General features: G+C 35.5%; 1 protein-coding gene across 1 annotated transcript in view; it reads right to left on the bottom strand.

The window, feature by feature from the left end:
* Window positions 1-3,101: 3,101 nt before the first annotated feature.
* Window positions 3,102-14,066, bottom strand: part of cdh26.2 (cadherin 26, tandem duplicate 2) — a 16,555-nt gene continuing 5,590 nt past the window's right edge. Inside the window, exons 5-17 of the mRNA XM_016484562.1 lie at window positions 13,395-13,567; window positions 13,107-13,238; window positions 12,811-12,993; window positions 9,331-9,650; window positions 8,860-9,002; window positions 8,372-8,596; window positions 7,616-7,837; window positions 6,675-6,793; window positions 6,125-6,226; window positions 5,733-5,816; window positions 5,608-5,643; window positions 5,420-5,512; window positions 3,102-3,574 (exon numbers count right to left, since the gene is read on the bottom strand). Coding sequence (XP_016340048.1) covers window positions 3,368-3,574; window positions 5,420-5,512; window positions 5,608-5,643; window positions 5,733-5,816; window positions 6,125-6,226; window positions 6,675-6,793; window positions 7,616-7,837; window positions 8,372-8,596; window positions 8,860-9,002; window positions 9,331-9,650; window positions 12,811-12,993; window positions 13,107-13,238; window positions 13,395-13,567 — 2,039 coding nt within the window. The 3' untranslated portion in view covers window positions 3,102-3,367. The remainder of the gene's footprint in view (window positions 3,575-5,419; window positions 5,513-5,607; window positions 5,644-5,732; window positions 5,817-6,124; window positions 6,227-6,674; window positions 6,794-7,615; window positions 7,838-8,371; window positions 8,597-8,859; window positions 9,003-9,330; window positions 9,651-12,810; window positions 12,994-13,106; window positions 13,239-13,394; window positions 13,568-14,066) is intronic.

Raw genomic sequence — 14,066 nt, forward strand, 5'->3', positions numbered from 1 at the left:
ACACACACACACACACACACACACACACTTTTGTATATATGCTTGTATATAAACTTAACCCTAACCCACAGCCTAACCCTATACGTAACTTTATGCATTTTTACAACAACAACAATAATACTTATAATACTAATACTAATGATATAATAAAGTACAGATATTCTCCAATGGCTCAACTCTCATGCTGTGCAACTTATTTTATTTTTTAATTTTAGTTTTAAAGGGGTCATATGATGTTGCTAAAAAGAACTTTATGTTGTGTATTTGGTGTAATGAAATGTGTTTATGCAGTTTAAGGTTCAGAAAACACATTATTTTCCACATACTGTACATTATTATTTCTCCTCTATGCCCCGCCTTTCTGAAACGCGTCGATTTTTACAAAGCTCATCAGTCTGAAAAGCGAGTTTAAACGAGGCATTTTAGGAGGGCGTGGACGAGTCTTAACTTTTATAAAGAATATATCTTTGGGTTTGAGACTTTAGTCTTTGCAACTTTAGGGATCTTATCTATTCACGAACAGCTTGTAACAAGAGAAAGGAATACTTGAAATTGCATCATATGACCCCTTTAAATCATATTCCATTTTATAATGTACTGCAGGTGATTTATTGTAATCCCAGTTGATAGGAAACATACATAATTTAAATATAATTGAGAATATTATTTTGTCTCAATCTCTTCTTCTCCTTGCTTAAAGAGCAACTTAAGCGCAAGTGACACAATTTACCCCGTAACACATTCACACATTCTTCTGTTTGCTCATTAAAGCTGATTTTTACAGGCTCAGTTTTTGCCTCTTTCATACTGTCATTATTTTCCCAAAATATTGCAACATACCCCAATGGCATTCGGGTAGAGCGTAGCAATGGAACATTTCTCAACATCAGTTCTTCAAAACGGTTTTATTATCATTTTACAATGACTCATGCTGTTAGGAGACAGACCTTGTGTAACCTTCTGTGAAAATATGAGGGATTTGAAACTCCCATTGATGGATTAGCAAGATTACAATTATCAGGTCTCAAACAGTGGACAATGAGACAATGAAACATGTTATGAACTATTAGTCTTCATGTGAGCCCTCGTTTAAATCTAAACTCATGTAAAATCCAATTGAGCTCTATTACTGTAATCTGTAAATGTATCTAAAAGGTGGTTAAACCTTTGTCCTTTGCAGTGGTTGTGACACTGACATAAACACGTTAGTAAATAATAAATATATAATATAAATAATAACTAAATATAAAAACTGAAAGATATGACTAGGCAATGATAAAAAAAATATTTGATGTAAAGTAAAGCATTGATATATATTAGCATGCTAATGCAAATATATAGATGCATTTTAACATCTGACACTAAAGACAAGTTATTTGTTAGGTTGCAAGTTATTTTATTTGTTTATTTTATTTCTTTTACTTGTGCAAAATAAGAGTACTGAATTCTTTTAGCAAGTAGTCATGTTGTTTAAAGATATTACAGTGTGCAGTCTGTGGGTGGCACACAGAAACACAACAGTGTTACTGTCTCGAGTTTTGAGATCTTTATATAAAGGTAATACATCATGATGTCTCCAGCTGCACTGTCAGATTTATAGCATAAATCTGGAACTTATCGAAGACTGATCAGTTACTGGATCACTGCAGATATGAAGCCCGATGTACCAACTACATCACATGGTGAAGGGACCTCGTGTATAAAACTCTTCATGGGTTTCATCCTTAAAGTATGTGTGTTCAAACGTTCCTCCTCTGTCATGTTTGTTCCCTTTTTTCTGAATTTCTATTAAATCATATATGGAGGACAGGTTTGGCACAATAAAGTCCTTTATATTTGTTTAAAAGTAGATGACATTACAGTGCACATCATTTTATGGAAAGAGGAACAATAAATATAGTTGGTAAGTATCTCAAGAAAATTCCATTTTTTTTTTCAAAGCTGAGTATCTTTCTTTTCCATGCGGCAAATCTTTTTGTAAGCATCCTCATCAAGACTTGGTGCATGTGCATTTAAACAAGTAAAAAGAGTAAAAATAACTTTTTGAATAAGTAAATAGAGTAAAAAGGTGAGATATATGAGATCACTAAGAAAACTTGTTACTCTTACTTTTAAAAAAGTTTTAAATCACAATTTACCCCCCAAATTTATATAGTAAATTAATTTATAAATTATAAATAAATTATATTGAAATACTCCTTTTTGATTACTTATAAAAAATACTACATTTTATGTGTAATTAAAGTTGCGATGTTTCTGATAATTTAAAAAGCTTCAAAACAAGAATAATGTCTATATATATATATACACACACACACACACACACATATATACAGTATATATATATATATATATATATATATATAGGGTGATCTACCGGTCACCGGTATAGATCTACACACATACACACACACACACACACACACACACACACACACACACACACATATATACAGTATATATATATATATATATATATATATATAGGGTGATCTACCGGTCACCGGTATAGATCTACACACATACACACACACACACACACATGTATCTCACTGATTCTTTTGATGAATGGTACCTTTATGCATTCATAGATTTTGGAAACATTAAAGATTTATGAGCAACAGGCAGGAAATAAGTTGCGGGACAGTGATAAAAAAATGCTATTGTGAAGCAGTAACTATGTGGCATGTAAAAAGGAACTATTTCAAGAGCTGTGCATGTGTTGAACATACATTTTAAAACGAAAGAAAAAAAAACGGGTTGAACTGGTTGAGAGACATGTCAAAAAACAGTAAAACATGCTTCAGTAGATTAACACCAAGTTTTATTAAACATTCATCGATTCCCATACGTCAGTGTACAAATCATACTAAAAAGCAAGTCACATTTTTACAGTAAAGGATTAAAACCACCTGAAACAACAGAGCAGTTTCACGCCCAGGGGAACAACAGACCCAGATAAGTCAGGAGTTTGCATGACACAGTCAAAATAGACATTGTCTTCAAACACGCTTATCCACAACTAAAAACGCTACTATCACCATCCACCCATGTACTCTTAGAGGAGGTTTCATCAAATAATTACACCACCATATTTTTGGGGGATTAAATGTCTGCAAATGATTCCACATGAACACAGTGCAAAAAATACAGAACGAAAATAAACAGAACAAAAGCCAAAAACATGAGCTCACCTAAAACTATTAATACTATTCCTTTGCAAGCACTGTATTTTTGCATTCAGGAAATGCAAATGGAGCTATATTTATCATCATTGATACTGTAGAACTGTAGTAAAGATTTTGAAGACCTTTTTTGCATTTTGTCCTAAATATTTATATTTAGGCTACACTTCCTGAGATAATTGTCACAATCTCATCAGGTCAGGTCTGGAGATTGTTGCTAGCTGACTGAACCTGCTGTCCAGATTTTTAAGCATCTCTGGATGAAAGTCATCCTCAGCAATGGATATTTCATCCAGTTCATCACTGGCTGCAGGCTGTCCTTCATCCGTGTAACAGTGCGGTTTGTAAATATCACATTCCTCATCACGGGTTTGGAGAGCAAGTAGTTTCTGAGGAGAAGAAGGAAAAAAACAAAAGTACCATGAAAATGATTTACTTATGTCCTGTCAAACATTTGGACACAATTAACCACATTTATTTCTCATGATCTAAAAAACCTGTTGATCTAAAGTTCTTAATGTTTACTGAGCTAACAAGGAGCATTTTCAGAACGGTAATTTCTTCCAGTAATGTTAATAAAATGTTCATTTAGCAGAGTTATCTGCTCTTTACTAATGTTCGAATGTCCACTTTAGATGTTCTACTAACTATAATTAACTTTGCAACTCAATTAGAAGTTATTGGAGTATTAGCACACTTTCTACATAGTATCTGCCAACACTTTATTTTGATGCTCTCCCAACAGACATTCTACTAAGTAACTTTGCACGTACATGTCAACTTATTCTACTAACCCTAACCCTAACCTTCAGTAACTAATACTCTAACGAGTGTTAGTTGACATTTAGTTACAAAGTTACTTGTAGTTAGTAAAATGTCTATGTAACGAAGTAGACTATCAAAATAAAGTGGAACCAAAACATTTCATTTGGACGTTCATCTAATGTTTTTTTTTTTTTTTAAATGTTAGCCTACTACTTTTTTAAAAATGCCTAGAGAACATACAAAAGTAACGTTCCCATAATTTTTGAAAAATTATAAAATGGAATGTTCCCTTATTGTTCAAACAAACAAATAAATAAATAAAGTTTTTAACATTGAAAAATTGGATGTCACTCAAAATGAACGTTTTTATAACTTAATGGGAACAACGTTCTTAAAACTTTTTTTTTTTCAATGGCATTACTTTTTCGGAGTATCTATTTACACAAAGTGCAAATAGCCCGCCTTGTTGGCAGAGGCTATTTACACTAACTCCACCCACAAACGTGTGCTAGGGATGGTCAACACTATAAAACACGGTTGTCAATCATTAGCTGTACTAGCGTAGATGGTAAAGTGCATTCCGTTGCCTTTTTGACACGATCGACCCGGGTTCGAATCCACCTTTTGCCAAACTTTTTTTTTTGTCCCTTTTCAAATCTCATATATATGGAAGCCCGTTCCCGCCACTGAATAAAAATTATAAAAAGGTAATTGCGACTTTTTATCTCACAATTCTGACAATTACAATTACAATCGCAATTACCTCTTTTATTTTTTTTTCAGTGGCGGAAACGGGCTTCCATATATATCACATCGGAAAGGCGTTTATTTTCAATAAAAATTAAGGAAATAATCAAAAAGTTGAAAATAAAGTATCGGGTAGGGTTAGGGAGGGCTTTATTGTCCCAATAAGGTGGCATCCATTTAATAATTTGAATTAAAATTGTAATTGACACAATACATTACTGCATACTGTTTTATAATGCACTATAATACTGAGGTGCAGATAATTGCCAATATTTGCAATAAGTAGTATAAATAGCAGAAAATCCTGCTATTTTACCATAGTGTAAATAGAATCTATTGCTATTTACACTTAGTGCAAATAGCCGCTGCCTTACTTTTTATCACAAAAAATATAAATAAAGAATGAGTAGACAGTAGAGTAGTAATGTACGCTGAAAGAGGCATAACATATTCTCTATTCTTTTTCTATTCTATCTACTTGTTTTATTTGTATTAAAAAAAGACCCTCTAACACTAGCGTTTCCTATTCTTTGTCTATTCTATATACTTGTTTTCTTTTTATTTATTATAAAAAACCTTGCTACGTGTGCTGCGTTAGGCTAACCGAGACTTGTCACAGCACTTACATATTATTGCTGTTTTGTTGTTTTGATGGCCTTCTATTTGTAAGTTGCTTTGAATAAAAGCGTCTGCTAAATGACTAAATGTAAATGTAAAATCACCTGGTTGATGAGAACGGCAAGGTTTTCACCCAAGTAAGATGCATTGATGTTGTAGGAATAATTGCTTCTACAACTTGATCTGACACTCGATTGCTGGTTGAAAAAAGCACAGAGAATGTTGTGGAAAAGGCTGGAGCTGTGCTGCAGTTAGCATATCATGTGAATTATTGCTTGCATTTTATTCTTACCTGAAAATTTCCTCTGTATGTACGTCTTGTTGAATTCTGAAAAACATACATATCAGAAACAGTCCATCACAAAACAAAGGAAATGACCAACACTTTGAAATCTAGCTGTGGCTGTTAATACTCACCCTGTACATCGAGCGTTTGAACGACTGGTCCTTGTTGACTGGCGATGTAGTCTGTGAAACGGCCTGCTGTCCTTTATGCATCACCTGGAAATCATGAAGCAAAATTATCTTTTTCCTGTTCATGGTAGCAAAAAGGACGCAGAATTTCAATTGAAGGAAGTAGAAATAAGATCTGCTTTTAACACTTTTAAATAAAACATTTAATTTTTTTTCTGTTTGATTTACTCATGAACAATTTATCATACACACAACATACAGGCTATTTCCAGAAACATTAAAGATGATATTAATAATACATCTTTGAACTTGGTTTGACAGCAAATGATTATTTCCCAGAACGCTCTAATTTACCCCAGCTGTCAAAGAACATGAAGAGTTTTATTGTTACTCACAATTTGTGTTGTGACCTTCTGGCTTGAGGTTACATTTTTAGTCGCATTTATACCGTTTACGTTGGAAGAATCAGTTTTGTGAATACCTATACTGGAAGACACCTTCATGAAGACATCATGATTGACATTAAAAGTTATTCAAGGCAACAAATGTTTAATGTTTGATATAAATATGAGCTGAACTTATCAATACTTTACACTTTACACTAAGGTTTGGGTTGTTATTATTATTAATGAATGAATTAGGTACTAACCATGCTCAAAAATGTTTACAGCATTTTTTAATCTATAAACGTAATGCAATGTTATGTATGCTATTTTACAGTATTTGTTATATTACAATAATTAATTACAACACTAATAACAAGTGTGTGTGTGTGTGTCAAATTATACATTTTATATTTATATTTTAACATTAACAAATGCTGTGTGCATTGTTCTTTCTTCTACTTGAGATAATGTTGGCATAAGTGTTACATAAAACTGAATAAAATGCACAAATTCATACATTACTGAAAAACAGTGACTGTATGTTGTGTGAGGAAATTACCATGCAGTCTGTTCCTGGATTTTCCGTATTTGTTGTGATGAGATGACCGAGGCCATCATCCATCATAATCATTTTTTTCTTAGCCTTGCAGGACATCAGTAGACTTATTAAGCACATTGCTGAAATATAAAAAAGAGAGTATTTATTTTAAACGTGGATACTTCCACAAAGTTATCAGCTCCACTGACCACATTTTGAAGTGTTTAAATGAATAGTGAATGAAAATTTACTCGGGCCACTGAAGATGAGTTTGTTTCTTTATTGGATTTGGAGAAATGTAGCATTGCATCACTTGCTCAGCAATGGATGCTCTGCAGTGAATGGGTGCCGTCAGAATAAGAGTCCAAACAGCTGATAAAAACATCACAATAATCCACAAGAAATCCACACCACTCCAGTCCATCAGTTAATGTCTTGTGAAGTGAAAAGATGCATGTTTATAAGAAACAAACCCATCATTAACATGTTTTAACTGTTGCTTTACGCTAAAATATGAGTCCATAATCCATAACATTGCTTCCTCCAATACATTCTGACGGCACCCATTCACTGCAGAGGATCCATCGGTGAGCAAGTGATAAAATGTTCAGATTTGTTCAGAACAAACAAACTCATCCACATCTCTTGGATGGCCTGAGGGTAAGTCAAATGTCAGCAAATTTTCATTTTTGGGTTTCAGTTCTATTCCTTTATCAGAAAAGCAGAAAAACAAACATTCTAAGTGCCTTGTGGCAAAACAAAACTACAGTATTTACAGAGAACAAATTCAAAACGGTATGTGTCATTCAAAAAACAGGTTTCTACAGGTTTCCGTGGCAAGTCATGGTTGGATTGACTTGTACAGAAGGATGGGTTTTCAGTATTATGAAACAGTTTGCAAAATCCTTCATCACCTATTAGTGCTCTTAATGTCATCCAAACATTGGAAATCACCATCTCACCTGTAAGAATCAGAATTGCAAGAACAACCATCCAGGCGGCAACAGGCCCCATCCGAGCCTGCGAGAGCATCCTGACATGGCAGTTGGGAGTGATAGAGCAGTCGCACACCGTGACTGTCAGGTTCTGGATGGAGTGAAATCCCTGCTGGTCTGATATTTTGATCTGGAGGAGGTGATGACCTGAATACACACGTTTTTCTTTTACAAGACTCACCGTCGTGCCTTTAGGAGAAAAATAGTGATGATAAAATGAGAGTTCGTATTAGTGTAAGTATATACTATGGGTCAAAAGTTTGGAATAATTAAGAGTTTTAATTGTTTTTAAAATAAGTCTCTTACACTCACCAAGGCTGCATTTATTTGATCAATAATACAGTAATATTGTGAAATATTATTACATTTTAAAATTACTATTTTCTATTTGAATATATTGTAAAATGTCATTTATTCCTGTGATCAAAGCTGCTCAAGAAACATTTATGATCAATGTTGAAAACAGTTGTGCTGTTTAATATTTTTTTTTAAACATAAAAAAGTCTTAATTATTCTAAACTCTTGGCGGTTAATGTACTGTAGCCACAGAAATCTTCAGGAGGTCATGGAAGAACGCTCAGGACATTATTTGCCCAAAGTCAGCATAAAACGGTGTTAATAACTTATTTTATTTTTTCTGATGTCTTTTCCAAGTGAAATATGATGTTCAGTGAGAGAGATTGTTGGGTGGCCTGGACCGAGTGAAGTAGATGGTGGCATTACCATGAGCTGGTTCAACCCTCCATTTGTCCTTAACATCTCCTAAAAGCTCATAGTAGAAAGGTGAGCCGTATGGAGGAAAGTCCAGGTCTACGGCTGTGATGTTGACCAGTGTGGGCTCTTTATCTATGCAAATGCTGACTGCATTCCTCTCCAGTATCGGTACATTATCATTTTGATCATTCAGGTGAATGACTAGAGTTCCAGTGCCTGTCAGCGGAGGAACACCTGCCGATCAGAGACAAGGAGGAAACAGAAATTAGAGTACAAAACATGATCAGGAACCATGAGGTAGATAGATATTGAGAGATTTTTTATGCAAGTAAACTAGATATCAGTTAAGATATAAGCTGCAAGGAGTCACAGGTCATTTCGTAAAGCAACGTAAATGTGCATGTATCTCAAATGAAATTAATTTGAAAAGGAAAGGAACTGTCTATATATATATATATATATGATAATATCAGTAATGAGTACATTTAATGTCTTACCTTCATCCACAGCATACAGGGTTGCTATATAGGTGCCGTTTATCACAAATGGTGACTCTCTATCCAGAATTTTAATTGTGGATACTTGTCCAGTCTTTGCATCAATAGTTATCCATTTATCAATATCTTCACCTTTAACAAATCTGAGATTCGAAGAAACACCAGATGAATTCACCTTTGTTTATATGTGATACTTTTCTTTCAATAAACTACAGTACACTCTAAAAAATGCTGGGTTAAATACAAGCCAGTGCTGGGTAAAATAGGGACAAACCCAGCAATTGGGCTGTTTTGACCCAGCGGTTGGGTTAAATGTTTAACCCAACCTTCTGGGTAGTCCGCTGGGTCAAAACAGCCCAATTGCTGGGTTTGTCCCTATTTTACCCAGCACTGGCTTGTATTTAACCCAGCATTTTTTAGAGTGTACCATTAGTGAAACGTACTGTATACAGTAATATTAGCTTCTCTTACTTAAATGTGTTTACGTGGCTTCCATCCATGTCTTTAGCGGTGAAGGTTGTAAGACTTGTTCCTACATCTATGTTCTCCATTACCACAACATGTTTAACAGGGGGAATAAACACTGGAGGGTCATTGACATCTTCTACATAAATGGTCACTGGAATGCTGTTATAGAGGTTTGCAGCACTCATGTCAGAGTTTTGGGGTATTTTGTCGAGCACCCACATGGCATTTGGTACTTTCTTTTTAATCTTACAGGAAAAGTAAGGAATTTCATTCTGCACACTGATGGACAGATTGTGATTTGTTTGCTCCTCGTAATCCGTTTGCTGAAATGAATAAAGAGAATTTAGAGAAAAATCAACATGAATGTATATAGAGATGTTTTTTTTTTAATCTGTTCTGTTTCAAAATACCTGCTATTCCAGCAATCCGTCACATATTGATGCTTGGTCAGGACCCCTTTAGAGTCACTTTGAGCCCCGTCTCATGAAAATGCGTATCAATTTCTTTTTGGTATTTTACGACTTTGGCGTGCATTGTTTGACTTGCATATAATACGCAGTTTTTGCATGCATATGATACAAACTTTGTTGGTGTGCATATAATACGCATTTTGGCGTACATATAATACGCACTTATCCCACACCCCTAAACCTACCAATTGCATATCATATGCACGCCAAAGTCGATTTTTGCATATAAATAGTACACCAAATAGAAACAGAAAATCGTGCCATTGAATAGACATTCATGAGATGGGGTCACTTTTCAATGTGCAGGGTATTCCATTGCTTTGAGTTGTTTGCCTTATGCGTCAGACACATTTCATGGTTTGCATGCATTTGTAAAAATATAAATCATTTTATATAAATTTTGGAGCACCTAGCTCACGCCACCCCTACCCTAAGCCTACCCACTTCTGAACAATACAAAACACGTAACAGGCAAATGAAAGTACAGTCACAGGTATTTATTGCAAAAACTGACCATAAAAAGCTGCATAAAATCATTACAAACAAGTCATCTGAACCCATACGACATCTTTATGCAAAGAACAGAGTAGGTTTTAATCGCTGAAAATGATCCCGCTCCGGTAAATCGCATTTCATGCAAAAAAAAACAACAACTCCCATTCCATGCAAAAAGATACTAGGGGCCAGATTTACTAACGGATTGCGCCAACACAAACCATCTTTTGGCATTAAAATAGTACTGTCAGGATTTTACTAAAGACGTGCAGTGAGGACACAGTTATTTTTGCACCTGACCTTATTAAAATGAATCACAAAACGCGATTTACTAACGTTTGCGCTTGTCAAATTACTGGTATTTGTGCCATTATTTAATGCCCAAAAAAAGCATCCAAACATATCCTTATGGTAATTTGTGCTGCACTTGGTAGATTGCATTGGTCATTAAGGAAATGAGATGTTGAGAATTTGCGCGATGTCAGTAAATCACTCACAGCAAATTCCACGCCCATCTGCACTGTTTTGAAACTATGCTTTCGCGCTAAAATTTGCCCTTTTTAGTAAATCTGGCCCTAGGTGTGTTTGATTTCATGTAGCGCTGCAAAGAAGACTGATCGGCAGCTGACTTGAAGCAGTGCATGTCGGTTAGAAATTTTGTCCGACTTCAGACAATGCCGACGGCACGTCTCTGTAACGTATCCACCTTTTTCTTGCCGTAAAAATGGGCGCGGCCATTTGTAAATTCTATGGGTCTAGCTTCCGGTCTCAGCTATTTTAGTTGTACAAAACATTTCTTTTTTGCTGCTTGACATTGAAAATTGGTGTGTCTTACCATATTATTTTAATGTATTATCTTAATTATGAACACACTGGTTTGTAGTGCAAACAGTTTTGCCATTTACTGCAAGTTGTTATTCTTGTTTTTAGTGGTTAATGATCCTGAAGTCTCGCCCATAGGCTTACTTCCGCGTTGAAGAAAAAGGTGGATAGCTTCAAAGTACTGTGAGAGCGTTTCGAGAGCCAGCGCAGCGCAGCGTTTACAGAGCGACTGCAGGAGCTTTGATGATGACACAGCTGTTTCATGCTTGGCCAAATTCAGCACATGACAACGATGACGTGTGTTTCGGGTTTATTCTGATTCCAATAATGCTCACAAATCTGTGATTTTAGAACAGTAAAAGCTTTTTTACTGTAGTCACAATGTTATATTGAGTCACATTTATCAAAAAAACTGATAAAAGCATATATACCCCCACTTTATTGGCATTTAAATAGTATATGTTTATGTTGAACTTTATTCTTGAACAGATGGCGCTGTATTAAGCGGTAAATAAAAAGTGTTTCTGTTGCTCATGAAAACATTTCTGAAACGTCTGTGTATTTGACAAATATTGTATTTAATTTACTTAATCTGTGATCGAGTATGCAAACACCGTGAGAGCATCACTACCGAGCAGAAAGTGAGATGGTCCTCACTGCAGAACACAAGATCCAGGGGGCGTGGTTGGATCCAGATCCAACTCCTCCCACCTGACATATCCCTAAACCCACCCATCTTCACCCCTAAACCTACCATCTCCACCTCCTAGATGTGGATCTAACCTCGCCCCCTGGTTCTTGTGTTTTGCAGTGAGGGGCTACTGTAGAAAGTGTCCAACTTGACATCTCCGCTTTCAATTCCGCCCCCGACTGCAAGTGGCAACTCTCACCATTGGTCACATTGACGCCATCTCGTCAAATTGGTATGTGCAGCGCCGCATGACACGCCTACTCCCATACTTTAGCATGATGCAATCGGTCACAAGACACACAAGAGCCAATGACATTTCACAACCAGAGCTGACGTGACGCTTCTTCTGGCAGCAATTTTGTTTTTTATTTGTGCACAGACTGCACATAGGATCTGACCTTTATGGTGGATGGAGACGGTGATCGTGTTTATTTCTCTCACAAATCAAACGTTTTGCCTCGGAAGACTTGGAATATTAATACTTTTTGACTAAATTGTGACTGTAGTTGTATCTGCCTGTTATATCCTGTGTTTTATTGACAAATGGTAGGTTTAGGGGCAGGGGTTGGGTGCTCATAAATGTGTAAATAGTGTAATGTAAATAAAATTGTGACTTTTTACATTGAAAAATCACACCCCAACATACTCTATATACCATAATGGCAAAATTATTACCCAATATATAATTTAATCATGACGATAAAATTCCAAATGCCTTTCGCATCTGCATACTGACGCCAAAGGTTTCTAATTTTAAGCAATGGAGGACCCTGCATGTCAAAAGATTAAAGGGGTAAAGGAGTACCCTTTGCGTCAAAAAGTGATGCCAAAGTGTTCTGACCAAGCGTCAATATGTGACGAGTTGGGAGTGAGAATGTGTTTTGTGCAGAGGCAACTATACAAGGCATTTCTGTGTAAACTGATTTTAGAGCATCATAATCAGCAACACAGACTCAACCTTTGGGCAGGTTGGCTAGCAAAACAAAACATCAACCATCTGCCTACCTTAACAACTGTTAAAATCCCTTCATTCGTAACAGGGTCTGTTTCTATTTTGAATATTTCTTTTTTATCTTCGTGGATTGTGTATTTGGCTTTCCAAGCTTTTGAACCACGGATGTCTTTGTCTGTTACTTGCAGTCGCAGAACTTCTACCCCAGTTTCTCTCTCCTTGACCTTCCCTGGTCCCTAAAATAAGTCAAATATTTCATTGGGTTTCACTGGAAAGTATGTCTAACTTGCCATTGAAAGCAATAATCAAGAATATCACAAGCATAATAACAGTCCACTATGAAACTTACTGTTTTGCCAGAGAACTCTGGAAGATTGTTGTTATTGTCCGAAATATTGATTATCAGTGTACTTGTACTTGAGAGCTGTATCTTTTCCCCTTTGTCCTTTGCTTCAACAAGGATTGTGTATTTCTGAGCTTTCTGGAAAAGATTAATTTAGCAGAACACTTCTTAGATGGAAAAGGAGAAATATTTATAAAGCACGAAAAGCAAAACGTGTTGTCTGAATGGAATAACAGATGTATCAAAGGTACAAAAATAGTGCATTAATACCATTGAAAGAAATTAAGTTCATACCTCATAGTCTAAACACCCCTTAAAATAAATTGTGCCAGATTCTTTTTGCTGCTGAATATAAAATTCAACATTATCTGTCTTTGGTGTGACAGACTTGATTGTGAAAACGAATGTTCCATTGTTTGTACTTGAATCATCTTCATCAGAAGCCAGAACAGTCAGTACTTCTTTGCCTTGATACATATTGAGAAAATTAAGTGTTAATACTTACACGTCCATCATTATTTATAAACACTAATGCTGTTTCAAACCTGTATACTGTTATTCTTCCTGTGGAAACATATGCTGTAAATATATATATTTTTTAAATCATTACGCGGCCCTTGCAGTTCAACAACAGTTTATGGTGCCAGTGGCTGTCAAGCTCAAAAAACACACATTCAATGGATGTGAGAAACTGACCAAAATAAAAGGCATTGAAATCTTCCTCACAGTCCGCACAAAAATTACTCTTATGTCATTCCAAACCCATAAGGCTTTTGTTCAAAACACATATGAAGATATTCTGTCCCTACATTGACTGTCCATTACATCAAAACACTGACATTTCAAAAAGTACATATAAGACATTGTAGAAGTAATCCATGAATTGAGTCTATCTTGCCATTTTTCTTATGCTACTTTACTTAAAGCGGTCAAAGACCACTTATAAGTAGTAATAATAATAATAAT

Source organism: Sinocyclocheilus anshuiensis, unplaced genomic scaffold, assembly GCF_001515605.1.
Source record: "Sinocyclocheilus anshuiensis isolate Anshui unplaced genomic scaffold, SAMN03320099.WGS_v1.1 scaffold1857, whole genome shotgun sequence".
In the NCBI taxonomy this organism is placed as follows: Eukaryota; Metazoa; Chordata; class Actinopteri; order Cypriniformes; family Cyprinidae; genus Sinocyclocheilus; species Sinocyclocheilus anshuiensis.